At 39.2% G+C, this 23,760-nt stretch overlaps 1 protein-coding gene across 4 annotated transcripts; it reads right to left on the bottom strand.

The window, feature by feature from the left end:
* Positions 1–896: 896 nt before the first annotated feature.
* LOC116300081 (uncharacterized) lies at positions 897–22,625 on the bottom strand. Of its 4 annotated transcripts, none has more exons than XR_016120255.1 (12): positions 22,295–22,624; positions 19,499–19,666; positions 18,347–18,472; positions 17,516–17,614; positions 16,853–16,957; positions 15,995–16,093; positions 14,414–14,506; positions 9,479–9,521; positions 8,377–8,421; positions 6,547–6,622; positions 5,067–5,501; positions 897–3,247 (listed from the first exon to the last, which is right to left on the bottom strand). XR_016120255.1 is itself a non-coding variant. In XM_031708844.2 (11 exons), the coding sequence occupies exons 1-11, from the start codon at positions 22,364–22,366 to the stop codon at positions 5,291–5,293; spliced, it is 1,134 nt and encodes a 377-aa protein (XP_031564704.2). In that variant the 5' UTR covers positions 22,367–22,625; the 3' UTR covers positions 897–5,290. The 4 variants fall into 4 exon arrangements, 2 of the variants coding, with proteins under 2 accessions (XP_031564704.2, XP_031564703.2); XR_016120254.1 differs by having other exon boundaries at positions 897–2,853; positions 3,195–5,501; XM_031708844.2 differs by having other exon boundaries at positions 897–5,501; positions 9,479–9,518; positions 22,295–22,625.
* Positions 22,626–23,760: the final 1,135 nt, after the last annotated feature.

Genomic DNA, 23,760 nt, shown 5'->3' on the forward strand with positions numbered 1-23,760 from the left:
CTGTGTCAGAGATATGCAGTCACTTCACAATTGGGGAACCAGAATATTTCGATTGCACGTTACGTCGCGTCCACTTGGGGGAGCCTTGGTGCCATTTAAAAAAAGATATATTTCTCATTAGCATCCCTTGTTAACGGCACCAGAATGGCCGGCATGTCAATTGTCTTTTAACTCTCTTCAGAATGCTTGCAACCCATCAGTAGGTCTCGTTTTTGTGCAGATTATGCTTGCATTCAAGTAATGCTTCGTGCAATTTCAGTGTTTGTATTGTTGAAGTTATGCATTCTTTACTTTACCGTTGGTATTTGTGAATATTTTGACACTGAAGAGGCGAGTTTGTTATCGAGGGATACTTTCATGAACTGGGAAAAGGCTTATAATGGTAAAGGTTTTCTTAATTTTCGATATTTGGCTGGGAAAATCATCAGGTTTGCTGTTGTACATCCATACTAGAGTGCACACCATATATCAGTGAAATACTTTGTAAGAGAATTGCACAAATTTGTACAAATTAGTTCAGTAAAACGTAGACCAACAAAAATTCTGCACTAACTTGTACAATTTTGTTAACTTTTTCCAGATAAATGGAATGCACTTTACCTGATTTCTTTACAACGTTTAGTGTGCTAGACATCTCATTCGCACGATGGAAATCTCTAGTGCTAAAAAGCCAGTTTAAGTCCCACTTTATCGTTTCTAGCCAATCATTTCCTTCAAAAATGATCATGTGGTACAGAAAAATCAATCACGTGGTACACTTTCCTGCTCTGTTTTTCCATTCTACTGATTTCCATAGTAAAACTTGTTCAGTTTTGGAGACATTTGGATTGATTTGCCACACCCGGTACTGGTCTCCACCCCATCCCCACTCGGATAATTTATTAACATCTCAATCATTTAACGTAATACACTTTATTTAATTATATTGTCTTGTCATACAAGTTGTTTAGTACTATCTAATCTAATTTGTTTATACTGTCAACGTTAACAGTCTAAAAATGACGTCACTCATTTCTCGAGCTCTGATTCGTTCAGACTCAGCTCCCATCAACAGTGCCGACATCATCTTTCGACTTGCAAAACAAGTCAAAAACTGCAACTTTTTTCATATTTTCCTGTGTTTTATATATTGAAGCGGATAGAACAGTTTTTTCTGAAAGCCTTTTTCTTTTTATAACCCTCAAAGTATGCATTATTTTGAAATTACTTCAAATCCTTCAAATGTTATGGATCTCTGCCAGCTGATCTGAGAGAAAATCATTAGCCAATCAGAGCCAAGAAATATGCAAAACTGAAGTGTCACTTGTCCTATTGAAATTATGGATTTCCAGGTCACCATATGAAGAAAAAAAAAAACGTTGCCAATGAGAGGTCGATACACACTAACACAATAACTAACGAGTTTATATATTTTTATTGCAATGGCGGACAGCTTTTTGTTTTACGCTCGCCAACTTTTCGTTAACTTTTCACAGGCTTCACGACACCTCAGTTTTGCAGTGACGTCATTTCTACGTCACTATTTCAGAACAGCTGGTGATAAAACCTAAGGGCTGATTAAAGTAACGACACGGCTAACTAACTGAAATCAGGGTGTGATCATCCTGACTCTGATCACGTGATGCCGAGTCCTGGAATCGAACCCAAGACCACAGAGGGGAGGGGAGAGTACTACCGTTACGCCATTTTTTTATTTCTAAGATAGCGAAAACGGTGCATTGCGGTCTAGCTTCGGTACAAACATTTTTATTCACGATGCCTTATATGGTGTTGTTTTTAACCCATGCTAGACCAGAATGCACCATGTTTATCAAAATCAGAGAAAGGTTCAGCTCTGCAATGCAGTGCCCAGTACAGTAATAGACTTGTTTCGAGTTCTAAATTACCGCTGTGTTCCTTGATCACAGACTCATTTACTCAGGGTAAGCCTCACTTCAGTGTCTAAATATTCACAAATATCAACGGTAAAGTAAAAGATGCACAACTTCAACAAAACAAACACTTTGACATTGCACAGACCTTCCTTTACTGGAGCATGTGAATATTCTGCACAAAATCGAGGCTAACCCTGAGCAACAGAGAACTCGAAACTGTAGCATTGCCTATGCTTCATGCTATTCGCCTATGCTTCTATGCTTTTGATAAGCACTTTCTGTGTGCTGTATTACTAAACAGAGCACGTAAAAAACTTTTTTTTTTCCAGATACCTAATAATATCACATTGATTATATAAAAGATGTATTTTTCAGTGTTGCTATTGATGATGATGATCAATGATGGTGATGATGTCATGATGATGATGATGATGTCATGATGATGGTCAATGATGGTGGTAGTGTGGTGATGATGATGTCATGATGATGGTTAATGATGATGATGATGATGATGTCATGATGATGGTCAATGATGGCGGTAGTGTGGTGATGATGTCATGATGTCGAGCTGATCACATATAAGGTTACCACAGTAACACTACGTCAGCTATAATGAAGGCTGTTATTTTCATTAAATAATTAAAAACTCACGTTTTTCCCGGTGAATTTTTTAAAAACTTTTTCTAATGAAAGTAAGTTACCTCACCTTTCATTTGGCACAATGCCAAAGGATTCGGTTCTACAGAATTTCAAATAATCTGAAATTTTGAATTAGCCGAATGAAATTACTTCCATAGTACCGAATTTCTAAATATTTTGACAATAGAAGAAGAATATAAAATTTTAACATCTTACCGTCTAGTTATTGAGTTATTTCAGAAAAAAAGATTACGCGTGCGAGCGATATTTTCGCGAGGTCATCAAAATTAAACTTCTTCAATTTCTTGTTCTGGGATTGCTCGTGCACAAAAACTACCACCTTAAGCAAATAAATAAGACAAAATATCATAAAACTAAATAAGTGACTATACTAAATAACGATGGAATATAAAATCGAGACTAGCCCTAGGCAACAGGGAACTCGAAACTGGAGTATTCTCTACTTTCACATCCCCTTAATGCCTTGCGCTTTTTGGGAGGTAACCAATCAAAAAACTGTCCCAAATTGAAAGGTTCTTAATTGAATTTATACTATACCTGCTTTTATCTGTACAATACTGATTATCAGTTTATTCCAAGTTATTTTTGCGTGTACAGATCATCAAGAGTTTTGGTCTTACAGAAAATGTATTGACTTACGAAAAAATGTTTAAAATTTACCTTAAACGTCTTCAAGCTTCTATCTTTTTCTGTTTTCTACTTCTTCATTTTATCTTTGGATACCAAACGAGGTATTGTCAACATTGTCTGATCAGCCTTCAGCAAAATAAGTGGATTTTTACCCTCTGGTTACCCCCCAAAGACGCAAAGGATTATGGGGATGTGAAAGTCGAGAATTATAAGTTATATATGTTGTTTTTAATTTATCAAAGTGCTACTATGACGAAAATCTTCTTCAAACTTGGATTCAGCTGAAACTTTCTAAGAATACTCTTTAAAGGTCCAATAATCACTGTATGAAGTGTTTTCTCGATATTCAGGACGAAAGTATGATATTTTTACGATTATTTTTTTGGAGTCTGTGACGTCATACACTCAACATCAAACATTGCTACATATATTTCTTTGTATATAAATCCTTAATTTATTTTATTCCTATAAAGCCCAAAGGGTGGCTAATGTGCTTTTTTCACATTACTTGTGACTATAATTTATATTTTGGGGTGTTTGGGTATTTCTTTCTCCCTTTACTACTGATATTTTGATCATAAACTACAAAGAAATGTGTGGAGCGATGTTCGATGTTGAGTGTATGACGTCACAGACTCCAAAAAATAATCGTAAAAATATCATACTTTCGTTCTGAATATCGAGAAAACACTTCATACAGTGATTATTGGACCGTTAAAGAGTATTCTTAGGAAGTTTCAGCTGAATCCAAGTTTGAGCGATTTTAGTCATAGTAGCACTTTAAAGATTTGCGTGAAGAATACAATAGGACACTAAGTCCCCTACTAGGTATTAAATACCTAAACACCTGTTTGTTAGTCGTCTGGGTAGCGTAATTACACCTATTTCGACTCAAAAAGTTGTCAAAGCTAAAAGCAATAGAGGCTTTGCACCGTCGCTTGTTTGAAGTCGAAGATAGTATTTCAAAGGTCTTGATCATATTATTGTTGTATACCCATAATTCCTTTCGGTCTTAGAATAAACTATACTTTCTCAGGCTCCTTTGGCTCCGACGCCTTGTTCGAAATAGGTGTAAATATTATGACAGTACCATATATATCATATTGCAATTTGATTTTAAATTAGGTTTTGAAGGCCGATTGAAAATTATCTACGATAGATTTTATACCTTCATTTTACGAAAGCGCGAAGACGTTTTCGACTAATTTGCGTACCGAGCATGCGCAGACGGTTTCTTAGTCATGTCATACTGACACAAGACATTTACCGTATTACCTTATTTACGAACAACTACTAAGACACCAACCCGTAGGACCGGGTACTATCATACCCAAGGGCGGATCCAAGGAATTTTTGAGTGGGAGGGGGGAGAGGGGGCCCTGCAAACGTTGAGGGGGCCCAAGTGAATGCTTCATACAAAATTTACTTCAAACCTGTTATAAAACTAAATCTCAGGATAAAACAAATAATGGGCCATTTTACCGATACGGCGGCCATCTTGAATTCTATGGTTTTAATTAAGGCATTATAGGATGCCGAGGGGGCAATTATTGGAAAATATATACACTGCACAGCTGTCAGGATGTCTTTTTATATAACTTGCTGTTCTAAAAAGGAATTGAATTTGCTGGTAGTCGAACAATATTCAAAACACCAAGACTTCAAATTATTTGAAAACGTCCGCCACTCTATGCTTTATAAATTTTCTACGTTTTTGTCCCCTCGGCATCCCATAATTCAAGATGGCCGCCGTATCAGTAAAAAGATCTATTGAACCATAGGTATGACAGGGGGGTCCGCACTCCCCGATCCTCCCCTGGATCCGCAAATGATACCACCCTGTTTGGGAACAACATAACAATGTATTTTTCTCTAGTCTACCGTACTGTGACAAGGGCTTACCACGGTTGCTTGATAGCATTAATTCCATTTTGAACCTTCCCGCAATGTTCTATGACTTGCTAGTTGTCTTTCTATACACCGTCTTCCGGCTCTGGAGGGGCAGATGGTGAAGGCGATGGAGTGTCCATTGATAATGGAGAAAGAGGTGCCGTTGGAAACACAGGTACAGTAGTATAGGCGTTAGGACACGCTGCTGTTGAGGGTGATAATTCATGATGGAGTGATTACTGGGTCGCAGGAGAAGAGGCGGTAGGGCTCCCTGCTGATGAGGATGATGATGCATGATGGAGTGGTTGCTGGATCGCAGCGGTAGGAGAAAAGCCGGTAGGACTCCCTGCTGTTAAGGGTGATGATGTTGGAGAAACTAATTGCTGGCCTGGACCAAGATGTGATGGAGAAGTCAAAGTTGCGTGCTGGGACAAGTTTTGTTCGTGGCTAGAAGTGTTAAGGATAATTTGTAATCAAATTTTCATAAAGATGATGACGAAAACTAATGTGAGAATGATGAGATAACGATAACGATGATGGCAATAGTGATGATGACGGATAGTTAAGAGCATAGTGATGATAATAATAAAAATAATAACGAAAAAGTAATGATAAAAGGGTAAATATACACCGTGAAAAGATGAAAAAGCTTACTGACGTTTCGGACGCAGCTCACACTACATGTAGTTTTTAGCTCTCTTCATAACGATGAAAACGTAAATTGCACATACAAAGAATGTGCACCTCACAGATTTTAAAAATACTAGGATTTAGCTTTTTTTGCGGAGGGAGATAAGCTGGAGAAGTTAGAAAAAACCCTCGAATCAATTCAGAGATCTTAAAAACGATCTAAAACAGACCATGCGCTTATCTAAGTCAAGAGAGCACACGATACCACAACACCACTCTTGATTCCCACAGGATCCTTGCTGAAGTATCCACTTCAAATTCAAGGACTACTCAATGAGTACTCAAGGACCCAAAAATATTTTTTCAAGTAACATGTTCAGCTAACTAAGCCATGGTTTTACACGGTGTCTGAACATGGCCGACTTTCCGAGTCGTTTCCAGTACGTCTTATAGTTGTAGGTCAAAAAACTTCGGATGACTAGATCGTTTTCAGACCATGCAAATAACGACCAAAGCATAAAATTCAAGGAGTTTTTAGAGAGTTTCGCTAAAATCGTAAAATTCAATAGTTTTTCAAGTGGAGCGCGTGCTTTATGAGAGCACATTGCACGCGCGTGCATTTTCCGTTGCATCATTCCTATCTAAAATAACGGTTATTGTAATTTGTACTTCATAAAAGAAATAAAAAAAACTTGCTTGCTGTGCTGTGCTGTGTGCCGTTATAAAGCACTTGGGGATTGGCAGAACACTCGCGCGCTTTATGACTGCACACAGCACACAGCACGCGCTCGCGTTTTCTATTTCTTCACCGACGCAGCTCACACTAGTTTTTAGCTAGTTATCTCTTCTTTTAATATAATACCTCAAGTTCACAGAGGAATTTGGACCAATAGAAGCCACTGCACCTTCACCAACGTTGATATTATAAGTGACATTGGCTAGAGATAATGAAAGAAAAAGGATGCAAGATATTAGAGAGCTTTTAAATATTTGACCAGTAAAAAATAATTTAAAATTAGTGAAAAGTAAAGGCAAAAATCTTCGAGTAAAATTCAAGTACAGTCGAAGCTCTCCTTGCGACCACTCTCGTAAGCGAGCAGCTCTAGTTATGACCGCGATTTTGAAAGCACGTGTGCATCCCCATTCAAACTTTGGAATACGAAGTTCTCGTAAAGGACCACTCCCGTAATCGACCGCAACCACTTTCAGAAATTACCAAGTGTGATTTCCCTTTGTTTTTAAGCTCTCGTAAGCGACCACCGATGGAGTTCCGCATTATTGTTGTATCACTCAACACTTTATTTAAAGACAGTACTGTAAAGGATATAAAACTTCCGGCGTGTTTACATTACTTTATTTCGTTAAGAGTATTGGTAATTTTCGTAGCTGACCTGCACTTGGCACTAAAAGCTCCCGTAAGCGACCAGTCACTATTGTTCTAACGCGTGGTCGCTTATGACAGCAGTTCTCGTAGGCGACCAGTCACTATTGTTCTAACGCGTGGTCGCTTATGACAGCAGTTCTCGTAAGCGACCAGTCACTGTTGTTCTAACGCGTGGTCGCTTATGACAGCAGTTCTCGTAAGCGACCAGTCACTATCGTTGTATCGCGTGGTCGCTTATGACAGCAGTTCTCGTAAGCGACCAGTCACTATTGTTCTAACGCGTGGTCGCTTATGACAGCAGTTCTCGTAAGCGACCAGTCACTATCGTTGTAACGCGTGGTCGCTTATGACAGCAGTTCTCGTAAGGGACCAGTCACTATTGTCCTATCGCGTGGTCGCTTATGACAGCAGTTCTCGTAAGCGACCAGTCACTATTGTTCTAACGCGTGGTCGCTTATGACAGCAGTTCTCGTAAGGGACCAGTCACTATTGTTCTAACGCGTGGTCGCTTATGACAGCAGTTCTCGTAAGCGACCAGTCACTATTGTTCTAACGCGTGGTCGCTTATGACAGCAGTTCTCGTAAGCGACCAGTCACTATTGTTCTAACGCGTGGTCGCTTATGACAGCAGTTCTCGTAAGCGACCAGTCACTATTGTTCTAACGCGTGGTCGCTTATGACAGCAGTTCTCGTAAGCGACCAGTCACTGTTGTTCTAACGCGTGGTCGCTTATGACAGCAGTTCTCGTAAGCGACCAGTCACTGTTGTTCTAACGCGTGGACGCTTATGACAGCAGTTCTCGTAAGCGACCAGTCACTATTGTTCTAACGCCAGAAAGACCTAACTTACGAATTAAATAAGAATGTCTTAAGTTTCTCTTCAAAACCGCTAATATCTTGTGATTTGAAGTTTTGTTTGTTTAGTACATTCCTATCGTAAAGTTACTCCAGGCTTGGGATACCCTGCCTATATTTTTTCCTTGTAAAGCCGAGATATCTATTGACCCTAACTGGCGGCAAGGAGTTTCAATTGAGTTTCTTCCGTCAACACAACGGAAAACAATAAAAAAAAGCATCTAATTCTTCATTTTTTTTTGTTTTGTTTTTGTTTTTCTGCTGAAGGGGGGCTTACCCTAGTACTAGTACCTGCTTGTAAAGCGGGAATAACGAGGGATGTTGCTTTGGTAATCTCTGTCCCCACCTCCGAGATATGCTTCGCTTGTTACGCACAAAGGTTTCAATGTGAGGCTTCGTGGAAAATGCTCAGTGATTCGTGACAAGAGTAAATTCAACTGTTTTAACTTTATACCTGCTTGTAGTCTTGTCCACGGTATAGATACCATTGCACATACGCCTGTATACAAAAAAAAACATTTTGTAGGTTAGGACCTATTAAAGTGCCCCTCACCCCTAACTCAATATTTTCAGTATTGATTCTACGTGAAGTGAATAGTTGAATGGTAAAATATGTTTATATGATTTGAGTAATGCATCTTGGAGATAGATGTTTATACTTCCAATATGTTAATGTGTGTGATGTCAAAGGAGGCATTTGAGTTTGTCATCATTTTGTGAATAGGCCCTTTGCAGTTAACGGTCACTTACAAGTCTGTACTGGAGAGCAAAATTTTTGCTTTTATTTCAAATTGATGATTCTTCTTAGGTACGTGTAAAGAACTGAAGGAAACGATGTATATCCAGTGTGTTACGAAATGCAGTTTTATTACGATCTCTCTAAACAGGTTGTAGAAAGTTTGTTTGCTCTCCAGTATATTTCACCCATGGGAATCAAGATGTTCATTCATTTGCTCTCAGTGAATTAATCAGCACGTGATTACTGAGCTGCAAAGGGCCTGCTGAACACTGATTACTATGAAAAAACTAAATAGCAATAACCTTCCTGTAAACCTTGAGTAAGACAATGTTGTTTTGTACAAGGTGTTTTACAGTACCACAAAAGTTTTGTATATTTAATAACGCCTCTACTGCCTGCACTGCATTTAAAGTGACTCCAACATAGTTGCAAGTGATTTTTTAAAACTCGCTCGTATCGCTTCAAAAATACTCAGATATTTCTGAATTTAGCACACTTAGTAGCTCAAATATTCAGGCTTTTATACGGCGGCCATCTTGCCAGGGGGCAAAACCAAACGAAAATGAAGGAAAATAATTATATAGTTTCGTTTGTTTGTCTTTCTTTTATGGGTAAAAGGGGTTTATTGAATCGACGTCAATCAGTACTGTAACGAAGTTTTATTTGCCTCCTGGACACCACATTATGCCTTGCAAACCAAGATGGCCGCCATATCATCGAAGTAGTCCATTCGATAAGTGAATGGGTGAAAGGGAAGTGGTAAGGAAAAATAAGAACCCTGTATTTAGTAATCTAGCAAGACAAGTGATACACCTACCTGAGTCAGGTTCGACATGCTCCCCTTGGCCAACTTTAGTCTGCTTCACATGAAAGGAAAATTAGAATTACATTTTAATATAAAACACTTAACTACGATAAACGTTATAATACTATATAATACGTTATATAATGATATATTTTAATACATTTTTTGAGATGTAATATTTGCTGTTTCACCATTTGTAAATAGAAATATTATACATCGACACATATATTAGGCCACTTTTTGTCCCTTTTCTTTCTTTTCCTCTTCTTTTTGACTTATATATATTTCTATTGACCAAAAAATATAATGTAATCTTACAATTTGCCAGCTGTTACAGCTGGCTTGTACCAATTTTCTGTATTCTTGTAGTTTTAGTAAATGTAATTTTGCAAATTTGGTATTAAGATTGATTGATTGATTGATTGATTGAGTAAACAAACAATCAAGTCCAGTTGGCTTTGAATCTAGGTATGCAATTGGAGTAGTATAGGGGATGGGGGTATCAGCGCAGTCGATACGATGATTACCCGCGCCATAACAACGCACCCATCCACTATATATTAGGTGAGAAGGATCTAAGTAGTATATATGGAGTGTGAAGAATGTAAGGAGTTTGTTCAGAATATGTGTTAGGTGTCTTACCCCACCGGTTAGTACAGCGCACAAAACCCCATTTTTTCGGCAACCATTTTCGGCAACCTTTCCCGCTGCAGAGGGTGTCAATCTGACCGACACCCCTACAGCATCCCTAGGGAGGAACGGAGGTAGCCTCGAAACAGGGTTTCCCTATCTATACCGCGGCAGCTGCGTCCTGCAGCCGTAGAATGGCGGCGAGTCGCCTCCCTTGTCCCGCAGGAGGCAAGGTTACACCGAAACAGTGCCGTAGAAGGGTCTTCCCTATCTATGCCGAGGCAGCTGCGCCAGGGTGGCTACGTAGCCTGGTATGCGAATGTTCTGCGCTCTGTAGAAGCCTTCCAATACGTCCAAGAGGATGGGTATGGTTCTGTCCTTTCCAAGCATGTATGCGACCATGCCCGTAGCTATGTACAAATACATCTATATTTATAGCCAAACCATCTTTCTAGATATATATGGCAACACCAAAAGATATGTCCGAGGACGAGATAGCCGAGATGTTGGAAGACCGCAAGAATGGCATGGGCCTGCAGAAGGCGGCTAAGAAATACCTCGTAGGTATCCCCAAAATACGCAGGCTGGAAAAGGACAATGGTTTGGAGGTCGCCATTCCACCGCAGCTGTCTATTGCAGATATCCAAAAGCATTTCCAGGAGGTACAGGAGTCCTTCGCTATCGTGTTGGACGATCTCCGGGAGACCAAAGAAGAACTACGAAGCACGAGGGCGGAATTGCTAGCCCGGCTAGACCAAGTACTTGCAGAGGAAGACATGGAAGATTTGTCCGACGAAATAGAGGACGTAGCGGAAAAAATAGACTGGCAAATGGCCAGCTCTATCCTGTTGGGTATTGCAGCTCTAGTAGTGGGCGGGCTTGCATGGCTGCAGCCAAAGGAGCCTCCTAGGGTATGCTACTACACGCCACCGAAGGAGGAAACCAAGTCGAAGTCTAGGATTCCGGAGATCGAATAGAGATATGTGCTATCCTATCCTTCTTCTTCGATTTGGTGGTCTTCTCCCTACCAATTCTGCAATACAGTGGCGGGGAAGATCCTTCCCAATCTATTTTTTCCAACTTCTCCTCTAGGAAGTGCCCCCAAACTGGAGTTGTTGTATGTTCTTTCTCGCAACCCTCCAATACGCACTGGTCGCATTTTTCCTCTAGGAAGAGTATTGTTCTTTTCTTTTTGCGGTATTCCGTTTTTGCATAGCTCCAGCATTGGTATTCGCCTTCTGCCATATGCAAGGTTTGTATGCATTCTTTGTTTGGTGATGGGTCTACCATTTGTAGGTCCTGGGGTTTCGCCTTTTGTGGTGGAATCCTATTTCGAAACTCCATGTACTTTTGCAAGGACTCCGAAGCGATAGCTCTATGGATATTTCTTCTCAGGGAATTGCGCATTCGTCTCGAAAGTTGCCTCTATCCACAATGTCCAGCACTTCTTCCGTAGCCCATATCACATATCTTTTCTTTCCAGATAGGGCTACCCTATGCCCTCTAGCTCTCCACCAAGAACAGATGCCCCTGGGTTTTTTTGTATCCCAATATCCTGTACTTCCCCGGCGGAATTCTTTCTATCCTATGTGCAGTCCCCTCCAAGAAGAAAATGCATAGGAAATTCTCTCGTTTGTGGAATGCCTTTGCTATCTCCAAATGCTTCTCCATTTCTTTTCGCACCACTTTCCTTTCCTCTTTCCTCTTCTCTCGCAGCTTTTCTCTCCTCTCTAGTAGCTCCTCGTGGAAGGCCCTCGTCTCCTCTATCCATCCTTCTCCATCCAAAGCGTCCTCGATATCTAGTAGGCGCTTTTCTCTTTTCCGCCTGGATAGAAAGGATATCTCTCTATTGGACTGTATTTCGAAGATTTCGTAGGCACTCTTTTCCACACCAATCGAATGCGCTTTTTTCTTTCTCCAAACCCACTCCACATGCTCTGTGCTAGGTAGGAAATCTTCTATGCGTGGGGCATTGCTATGTACCCTGGTAGGCATCGTAGACTCTGCTAGCACTGTGGGGGCGTCCTTGGTGTAGCATCGTAGCGGTAGGACGCATATCGGATCCAAGGATACTATGTCTATTCGAAATATTGGGCATCTTCGGAACCCAAACTCTGCCATGGTCCAAAGTATGGACTCTTCCCATTTTTCTCCCGCTCGCACTCGAACCCCTACTATGCGCCTAGTGCTTGTGTGGCAATACCATGCAAGGAAGATCTCCCTTGTTTCCCCACAAGCAACCAATAGACATCTATCCAAATGCGAAGAGAGGTTCTTCCACAGGTTTTTGGGTGGCTGCACTACGAATACTTCCCCTAGGAGTTCTAGAGTCTGGGATATTCTATTGGTGTGCTCTGTAGAAAACTCCCTGCCATACACAGAGACTTCTATCCTAGTGCAGCCTCTTTCTTGGACATCTGGATGCAGAAATGTCCTACGCAGATGCTCGTTGGGGCAATCTACGTATTCTGCAAGCTTGCCACCCATGGGATTTTTCACCTCTCCAGCTTCGAAATTCGAAACTATTTTGTTGTATACCTTTGTTCGTACTCCATCGCAAATCCATGTGCAGACATGCTCTCCGACGCTATGCGTGTTGTCTAGTATGGTTCCTTCTCTAGGACCTCCTCTATGTTCCTTTTGGAATCCCATATCTAGCAAGTGCTCTACTAGTGCATCCCTATCCAGAGTTCCAGAGAAGTCTTGGGTGTAGTCTACGGAGTATATCCCATAGCCGTGCGGAGCCAGAAGCCTAGCAAACTTCCCAGCCTTTCTATCTACGTCTTCCAGGGAAATCTCGGAGGTATCTACTTTGGCTACGAAGATACCTGCGGATTCTTCTTGGTGTATGCTTTTCCATGTGTCTCTGGTTTTCCATTTTATCCTTTTTTCTATTTCCCCAACTGTCTGCTGTATTTGTCCGATCTTTCGCACCGTATGCACTATGGCTGTTGGTAGAAATCTTCCAAAGGTTTCCGTAGCAGCTGTGGATATCCTAGATACAATTCCTTTTGCATTCCTACACAGGTGTTTCCCACCCATTTGGAATAGATCTTCCTCTAGCAAGTATCCATACACAAATATGTCGTCTACGAATGCTGGAAGACCAAGCAAGGGTTGCAAGGACTTAGAACCTAGATTTCCTCGAAGGTAGTCGCACCTTGCTATGTTCAGCAATAGATTGTCTTCGTACGCATTCTCCAAAAGTATGTGTGCTAGCACCCTACTCTTCGCTCGTATTCCCATCTCCTGCAAAGTTGCCAAAATGCTCTTTGGTTGCTCCATGATATATATGGGGCGCGAAGGTTTTGGGCTACTATAGTGCCTCAAATCGAGGCCCTTCTACGGCTGCGTGGCCACCCTGGCGCAGCTACCGCGGAGCACTGCAGGAGCTGCGTGGCCGCCCTGGTAGAAGGGTGCGCTTTTTCGCCGCTACCTTGCCTCCTGCGGTCGCCCCAGTACGGGGGCACGACTCGTTCCTCCTTGCGCCAAAAAACGATGGGATTCGGCTGGGGGAGGTGATTCGCCTCTACCTCCCTAGGGCTGCTGTAGGGGTGTCGGTCAGATTGACACCCTCTGCAGCGGGAAAGGTTGCCGAAAATGGTTGCCGAAAAAATGGGGTTTTGTGCGCTGTACTAATACTTACAATCCTGACAATGCCAGTACAGCTTAACCTTGGTCAGGAAAGACTTACCGCAAGGACAATCGTAACAGATCATACATTTTCCCTTTTTCATCTTTAGATGCTTCTTTAGATCGGACTCTCTCTTAAAATACCTTTTGCATTCTTCACACTCCATATATACTACGTAGATCCTTCTGACTCTATATATAGGATGGGTGCGCTGTTCTCGCACGGGTGATTATCGGGGCAGGAATTCTCGCGGGTATTTACCGTGTATCGACTGCGCTGATACCCCCATCCCCTATACTACTAATTGGTTTGTCCAAAAATGTCAAAATTCCACATATTGTAATGTAAATATGTAAACTTTATCGCGCAAAGATGAGAATATATGGACCGCGTAGCACTTATGAAATACATGAAGATATAGAAATATAGATAACTTATAGTGCATGGGAACGAGGGAAATTCGGAAAAATTGATTTCCGACCTCGCTGGGAATCGAACACACGACCTTCGGAATTGTACTACCGATGCTCTACCAGCTGAGCTAGAGGTCAGACTGAGAGCAGGCCGGGGTGAAATAGATGTTGGATCGCGGTAATTATGATGCAAAGATGAGAACAATATGTAAATATGTAAATAATGACAATATAGTTATATCCATAACTTATATATTCAACAATTATTACCATCTCATAAAGCTCTTCTAAAGATTTTCTCAGTATATCCACAATTTCCTCGTTATTCGTTCTTTCAGCAATACGTAATGGAGTAAAATCATTCTAAAAACATAAAAATACAATTATTTAAAAAGTCCCTCAAAAAAGGAAGTGGATATTGTTAACTTTAATAAAAAAAGCTTTCTTATTCATCAATCAAAGAATAAGATTCCCACTTGTCACTTGTGTTTAACTGGGAAATAGGTCAGGTCAACAAAAAAAAACAACAAAAAAACAAAAAAAAAACCAGTCCTTTTTTTTAATAGCCAGTGGCTAACAAACCTGTGCCCTCGTTACATGATCGAATTGGAATTTAGGAGTTGATTTTTGAGAACCAACAAACAACTCTACTCATATACAACACCGAACAAGGCGGGGACTCGAAGGCGGGGACTCGAACTCGGGTCGCATTGATGAGAGGCGAGCGCTCACACTGCTACGTCACCCATGCTTTCCAGATATTAAACAGTACTCAACAAACGTATGCAGGTTTCGTTGCACGAACTGTCCCCCCTCTGAATCCCAACCCCATGATTATTAAGGACACTACGCACGCTAAATCACATGACGCCCATGATGTTTGACAACCCTATACATTCTTGTGTAGCTGGGATACGAACATCTCTTATTCATTATGCCTTACATCTCATATGGGATTTTGGGCAGGTAAGAGTTATGTTACTTTTTATTTTGATTTAAGTCAATATTAAATACAGGAACATCCAGGCTAGTTTAAATAGAGTCCTGATATAACATAACAGTAAAATTACAGAAACATAAATATATTAGACATCGCATGGACTTGACATATAGATTAAGAACGATGATGAAAGTAGGTAATGATAATAGATTTTATTTATAACAAGGGTAACACTCAACAGTTATAATAACTGATAACCTTGTAATTTACAGTATCTCATAATTGCCATTCACGGACACTAGAGAAAAACGTTTGCGCATGCGTGCATTTCAGCATACTTTCTTAGAATTTTGAAGAGTTCGAGTGAGAAAATAAATAGATAACGACTAGTTTTGGAACTAGTTTGGACTGCGTCGGTGTTTTTTAGTTGAAAAAAATGTTGTAGTAGATAATTTTATCACCGTAGATACGAAAGATAATAGACTGACGTTTCGGACGTTAGTCCTTCGTCGGAGTCAATGAGAGAAAGAGCAAATAAATGTTTGTTTTCTCCAAGTATACAAAACATTTCGCGAGTATACTTTTGTCAAACCACGATACTGTATTAAATAACACAGTATGAAAGAATTAGCCTTAAGTTTCAAGCATGGACACTTAGTGTTGGCATTTTGTAAAGCCCAATTTATCAGGCATGTTTGAAAGTCAAATTTAGACATGATTTGACTAATTTGCATACGGATCCAGAGCATGCGCAGACGTTTTTCACTCTTGTCCCATTCACATACATCCCGCTTATCTCGAACACGTTTGCATCCTAGCTAACACAGAATGCCCTAGCTATTTTCAATCTTAACTGAGAAAGTCAAGATACTGGGTAATCGAGCTGTCTGAATGGATTGCTTGATACTCACTTTATCCTTTAGGTTTCTGTCAGCACCACGAAAGAGAAGAAGATAAACAATTTTCGTATGTTCATTTTGAACCGCTAAATGAAGTGGTGTCTGCTTATCCTTTAAAGAAAAAATAGCAAACATAAATATAGCAAAATCTAATTTAAAAAGAAAAGCAACAAATATAGAGGACAATACATGGCTGCAGGGAGATAAAGATTTTATCTTCCAGTGTTGAGGTGATATCTTCCAAGTGAGCACAACGAACAAGTAAGATATTCTCAACACGAGAAGATAAAATCTGTATCAACAACCGGCTATGCATTATTCTGTTTAATGATTATAGAATTGTTAATGAAATACAATTTATTGATTTTTACAAGTTGATTTTTACTATTTAATGCAATTCCTAAGAATTCCTATCAATGGTGTTATTTTCACATGTGAAGATGTCAATGATGCACGTAAGATCTTTGCATATGAAGATTTCACTTTTTAGCAATAAAGAAAAATAAATTCATTGATCATTATATATTAAATTGCATAAACTATGCCTTAATCATGGTGGAGTAAGCTAAGAGTTAGGTAACAAAAATCTATCATTTAATAGGTAACAGTAAAGACTACAACCCCTGAATCAGTGTCAATAGGTTGTTGGCCAACAGCACAACATTAGTGACCTACCAAGTACACAGAATTTTTTGTATTTTGTTCTGCGTCGACCTACTGATAATTATCTACCACAAAATCATTCACAGTCACTTTTTCAACATCGAAAATCAAACATTTTAATAATTTTAGTTTCTGCAGATTAAATTCTTTAAAATTCCTGAATCCAATTTTAAGGAAATACATGACTGTTATAATGAGTGCACTTACTTTATTTTGAGGATTAATGAAATCACGTTGATGTGTAATCAATAGGTTTGTTGCTTCATACTTCCCATTTTTTGCTGACCAGTGAATTGGAGTATCTCCTTTATGCTAAAAAAGGGATGAATTAGATAAAACATATTAATGGAAAATAAATATTGAAATATTGGATGGATGAATGGATGAATAAGATGAATGGTTGGGATGAATGGAGAGATGGATGGATTGATTGGATGAATATATGGGGTTCGTGGATGTACATGTAATAATAATAATAATAATAATAATAATAATAATAATAATTGGAGTATCTCCTTTAAACTGAAAAGGTATGAATTAGATAAAACATATTAATGGAAAATAAATATTGAAATATTGGATGGATGAATGTGAATAAGATGAATGGTTGGGATGAATGAAGAGATGGATGGATTGATTGGATGAATATATTATGAATTATATGGGCTGAATATATGGGGTTCATGGATGTCCATGTGTAGGATGAATGGCTTGGATGGGAGGAATGATGGATGGAGGGATTAGATAGATGGATAGGATGAATGGATGGATTGATGGAAATGGATAGATGGGATGAATAGGGATAGAATGAAAGTGTAGTATGTGTAGCCCGCCAAATGTCCTGTATTATATTATATTCTTTCAGAATACCTCGTCTGGTAAAGTAACATCAGCTTTTTCTTCCAACAAACACTTTAAAACTGGTATACAGCCTTTTTCTGCTGCCAACTTTACTGGTGTATTTCCATACTAAAAAATTACAAATTACAACAAAAATTACTTAGTTTATAGCAAACCTTGTCAAACTTAAATATATGTTATCATGAGATAAAGTAAAAATAAATACATAATATGTACTTTGCTCTGTTTTCAAAGGCAAAGTAAAAAAGTTTGACATGAAGCTAGAGTAGCAAGGAGCAGGGCAGTTGTAAAAGTTGTGTTATGATAGCTTGAAATATGTGACATACATTATATAAGGGTGTAACGATGCATAGGAATATCGATAAATAGCAATATTAAAGCCACGATAGCGATGCATCGATGGAAACATTGTGTTATTGATAACTATTGCGATAGTTGACTTTCACTATCGATAGCATCAATTGTCTCACTCTCAAAAATAATAGCAAACATAAAAATTTGTTAGTAGTTAATGTGTGGTGTACAAATTACTCCTTTTGCTGCTCAGATTAAAATAATGCTTATGCTGCTTGAATAAAATCTCGCAAAACACTTCTGTCGAGTCGCCATCTCTAAAAGTGCAAAAGCCTGGTAACAAGGATTTCCGAATTCAATGAAAAGGTATAAAAATAAACGTACTTATGTGAAGGTAATCCCTCTGAGAACAAATTTTAGACTTGGACATTTGACTCGTCAGGCATGAAATTTCTATTGCCATTCAACTGGTAAAAAATTCCACACAAGACTGGAAATAATGACCCTTAATAGTACTGTAATCTAATAACTAGCTCATCGCCATACCTGATCAACACAATTTACATCACACCCTGCTTCTTTTAAAACCATAAAAATCTCTTTGAGAACTCCATCCTTGCCTTTTTGTTCTGGTTTCGAGTCTGCTAAGACATGGAGTGGTGTTCTTTTATGCTAAGGAAAGAATAAGTTCAAAGTTCATTTCAACAAAGAGTTCTTGTGAAATAACCAATCAGGGGCAGATCCAGGGATTTAAAAAAAGGGGGGAGGGGGGTGACAATAAGACAAAGGTTTTACCAGGAACATGGTTCAAGAAAAGGAGGAGTTCAAAGTTTATTTGAACAAAGAGTTCTCGTGAAATAACCAATCAAGGAAGATCCAGGAATTTCAAAGGGGGGGGGGGGGGGGGTGACTGTAGGACAAAGGTCTTACCAGGTTCTGAAGCTTTTTTTTATGTTTGGTGTATTGTTACCTTGGGGTATATATCCTGGTGGTAATTTTTAGATTTAGTTCGGATGTTTTGACAACCTCTGGTCATCTTCTTCAGGTTGTCCTTCACTATATACTACTAGTTGTGAATATTAGTTGTGAAGATCAACCTGAAGAAGACGACCAAAGGTCATCCAAACGTCAGAACTAAATCAAAAAATTACCGCCAGGATATTCCAAGTTAATCATATAATGCTATACAGGTTTTATCAGGAATTTGAGAAAAAAAAGGGGGGGCTGAGAAATTTTAGCAAAAGGGGGGTGACTAGTCACCTACTGTATTTTATCACCCCTGGATCCACCTCATCCAATATTAGACCATTTACCCTAGCTGTGACAACAGCTTTGAACATATGCCCATATGCTGTTTGAAGGTATATTCATAAAATTTGTACATTAGAGGGTACAGTGATGAACAAAAGATGTTTGCACTGGATTTCATCTAGACCATGCACTCTCTTTAGTAGTAGGGATTAAGAAGCTTCAATAGTCAACTTTTGATATTCTGTGATCAAGCACAAAACAATCCAAGTTGAGGTAGCAGGAAGACAAAAAATATTTACAATTATGCTATTATTTCCCCAGAGCCTCAACTCAAAATAAATAGTGCTCCTCAACCAGAATATTCGAACGTTGGCCATGATGATTGAGGTACATTGCAAAGAAGGTTTAGATATTTCACACCAAATTGAAGTAATGTACGATACTTACATTGTCTTTAATATTTTTAAATGAAAACTTTGTTTTCAGCGTCTTTATATGCTCTAAGTCACATCTTTTAATTGAATCAAAAAGATCATCCTTCTGTTCTCGCTGAACTCTTGTTTCTGGTTGAAGTCTGGCTTTTTGCTGTGCTCTCATTTCTTCTTCAAATCTTAACTAGAATATAAAAGACATGAAAAATGTAGACAGGCAGAAAAATTGCAATGTTGTTGCTTGACAAGAAATTTCATTTTCCCAAAGAAGGAAATTGCTATTGTTTTACCTTACATTAGCAGTTGCAAAATTAATATAAAGACAAAACAGGTTGATATTTTCCTGAACCCCATTGACTTTCACAATAAATTTGGCACCACACCCAGTCAGCTCATTTGGTAAGAGCGTCGGCCTGTGGTGCATTGTGGTTCAAGCCTTGGCCGGAACAACACTCAGGGTCTTAGAATAACTGAGAAGGTACTGCCTTTGTAATTACATCTGCAAATGGTTAGACCTTCAAGTCTTCTAAGATAAGGGCTTTAAAGCGTAACCTGCCCTGTCTCTCAACCCTTCCTAACCTGCAGTAAAATGAGGGACATAAAAGATCTATCCTATTGAATTATTCATGTAAGGGCTGTAGGTGATTGTCTCCCGGTTCAACAGCCTATCCCAATTTGGAGGCATAACACTTAAATGCACTAACAATTCACTCATGATTGTAAGATGCACGGCTGCTTCACTGCATCCTCCACTTGAACACAGATGCAAAGGTCTTTGAGACAATGTGAAATGTGCTATATAAGGACCTCCCATTATCAATTATTGCTATTTGAGAAAGTACTTAATGAAAAAAATTCCAGAAAAATTTTATTAAATTTGTTTGGATGTTATTTTAAGTGCCTATCAAGTGAATCTCTTCCTGATTTGAAAGCCCTTATTAAAAAAAATTAAAATAAGGCCTTTACTTTCTTTATGATATCTCTTTTGGTTGCCAAAATACGTGTATTCAGTGTAGAAATCACAAAATAATGACGTCAATCCAGAATCATCGTAAAAAGTTAAATCATCAAATACAGAATATCTATGTGAAAATTAGCTCGAAATGGCTGGAACTTTTGGTGGTCATAGCACACTTTAACCCCGGGGGGTACTCCCTACTCCCATATATAGACTATACAGGGATGATCCGCTGAACAGGGTATGGTTTTTCGAGCTTCTTGTCATAAACAGGGTATGCAATTTCACTCAAGTCCCAAGTTCTTCCTGAGTTTCCTGTCATATTCTACTTTCGTATTGACCGAAACTGGTCATTATGGTCGTAAAAAAACGATAAGCTAGATGATATGATAATTGAAAGGGAACTCAGTGCAATTAATTATATCTTTTGTCATGAACAGGGTCTACAAATTTGGGTTTTTTTTGTCATAAACAGGGTACCCCTTTCAGAATCCCAGCGGAACACCCCTACCTAAATTTTGGCGGAGTACCCCCCCCCCCCCCCCGGGACTTTAACCAACTTAAGATTATCTAAGGTGTTAGTTTAGGAATAGACATAGCCAATAAATGCTGTAAATAGCATGAATTGCTAAATAGAATATTGTGTTTTTAATATATAGTTTTCTCAGTAGTTAACCTCTATAGCTGGAAATCTATCAACCTCCATTATTTCCACCTCCTTCAAACCTGTCATGAAACCTAGACCAGGCTATTGCTAAAGTGAGATGGATTAACTGATTGATCTTTAGTGCTACTTTTGATTATAGTTCTTGTTGTTTCTTGCTGGAATAAAGATCAAATTTATATTCGCCCACCTAAGATATCACTAGTGGGTAGCATGGGTGGTGTTCGCGGCTAACACATCGTCTTCCACCGCTGTGAGTCCAACGGGTCGGGTCGCTGGTTCGAGCCCTTTGGTGTTGTTGTTCTCTCCTATGCTATGAGGGTTTTCTCCAGGTTCTCCAGTTTCCTCCCTCCGTAAAAATCAACATGTGAGTTGAGCGTTGTGTGCATAGAATATTAAATGTAGTGGTAGTGCGTGTGAGTGAAAAGTGTCCCCAATTAGTGCGAAAGCGCTAGAATGACTAGACGCTTAAATAAAAAGTGATTTTTAGTTGCTGTGCTGTAAGCTATTGTCATTAAAACAAAGCAGCTTCGCAAGACCTATGGTAATAACTGTTGGCAAATTAATTTCACAATGCCAATTGTTTGTATAAACATTGACTGGTGCTAAGTAAATAAGTGGGCTTGGTGGTGCAGAGACTCCCTCAGTAGTGCCAGCAATGAGGTCAGCTTGGCATAGTGTTCCAAAAAGGTTACTAGTGAATGAGACATCCCCACATTACCCACATTAATAATTAATATTCATCATAACCACAGCTAGTATACCAATGGAACGTTGCCCGGTGCTGGATGGAAAACAAATAACTTTATTTAGTGTCTGATTTCGCTGATATCATTAACCTAAAACCACTCTATATACTGTAAATCTACTTCAACAACCACATACTTATTTGTTTATAGGATAAAAAGTATCCTATAAAATACTGTACACATAAGCTTATTATAAATCATATATTTAAGCACAAGTTTAAGTTCAATCATAGTTAATACTTAACTAATTGACTATCGTTCAACGAAGCTTTAAAATAACAAGGAAACAAAACTTAAAACTGCTTCAATCCACACCTGTGACACGAGTTTAAGCAAAAGCAATTCGCAAACAGACATAAAGTCGCGAAAAAAGAAACAAAAAATACAAGAAAGATGGGGCCTGTTTGCTGTGTTGATAACTTGGATTATAAGAATACTCACTGGAATTACTACTTTTTGAGGTTCTTCGTCTTGTTTTCGTCCACACAACTTTCTTGCAAAGCCGGAAGCCATTTTTAGCTGTACTTTACAGCGAATGCTTGTTGCATTGTGGTGATATTCTCATTAAAGAGGGTTCACAATGTCTTACTGCAGCATTGTAATACGATAAGAAGCTCTCGCATGTAAACAAAACTCTTTATAAACACATTTTTTTCCGTATTCTTTTTCCAGGAATCCCGCTGACCAAAAAACGAAAGAATCTGTGTTGTCCCAGATGTTGTCTTTTTATGGAACGTATCTCCCATGCCTCTCTCCATCGAAAAAGCAAAGGAAACCAATATAGTGAGTCTTTATTCAGTTTTTTTCAAGGATAGAAAGTGAAGATTCACCCCGGGGGAGGGGGGAGGGGGTGTACTCTTGCCCGTTTAGGGTATGGATGTGCCGCTGATCCCTCTGAACCCTGACTATGTTCCAGAGTAAAAATCGCTGAAATTCATACCCTGTTCCAGAGCAAGCTGATTGCTGAAAACCCTGTTCCAGAGCGAGCGCGATTTTATATACCCTGTTCCAGAGTAGAATCGCTGAAAACCATACCCTGTTTGGCGGCACTTACCCGTGTATAGTGAATATAGGGAAGTACCCCCCCGCCCCCCGGGAGATTCACGAAATATTACTTAGATTATTTATAAAAATAGTAGTATAGGGAATGGGGGTTCCAGCGCAATCTCAACACGGGCAAGACCCGTGTCAAAAATCCACCTACGGAAACAACCCACTCCAAGTGTGGTTGGGGGCAACAGCGCAAATATGTTAGTCTATATATGGAGTGCGAAGATTGTAAAGAGTTTGTTTATGATTTCTGTGTAAAGTGCTTGAAACCCAAGTTTGTACCTACTAAACCAAATAAGTATATTTGTTGTGGTAAGAAAATGCAAATAGAAGACGACACGTCAGCACAGTGTTACGAGTGCGGTAAAAATATTCGTAATGCCGTGCCTTGTGCTACCAGGGAACAATATTATTCCAACGGAGGTCGTAAGAAGACGCCATACAAAAGAATAAAATACTTTAGGGACTGGATGAGTCATATCCAAGGTTATCGACCGGTATATTTAGACAACGAAGTAAAGAAGAAAATCATAGACCATTTAGAAGAGCCAACCCCACAAAGTCTACGGAAGACATTGAAAAAATTAAAACTAGGGAAATATTACAAAGCTATTCCCTATCTTTTGTCTGAAATTACCGGTAAGTCTATTCCCGAGGTTTCTGATATGAGCAGAGCCGAGTGGATGTTTTGTCGGCTGGATAAGGATATTCCTTATTACCCTAACGTAATTTACGAAATATTTTACAAGATAGACCCCAACCACCCCCTGTTAGGATGGATTCCAAGAAGATAGTGAACGATTACGTCATATGTTTTCAGCCAATCAAAACCTTCACAATTTTCTTTCACATTTGTG

This window comes from Actinia tenebrosa, unplaced genomic scaffold (assembly GCF_029948245.1).
Source record: "Actinia tenebrosa isolate PJP-AT-01 unplaced genomic scaffold, QUT_ActTen_1.0 PGA_scaffold1__47_contigs__length_23844297, whole genome shotgun sequence".
Classification (NCBI taxonomy): Eukaryota; Metazoa; Cnidaria; class Anthozoa; order Actiniaria; family Actiniidae; genus Actinia; species Actinia tenebrosa.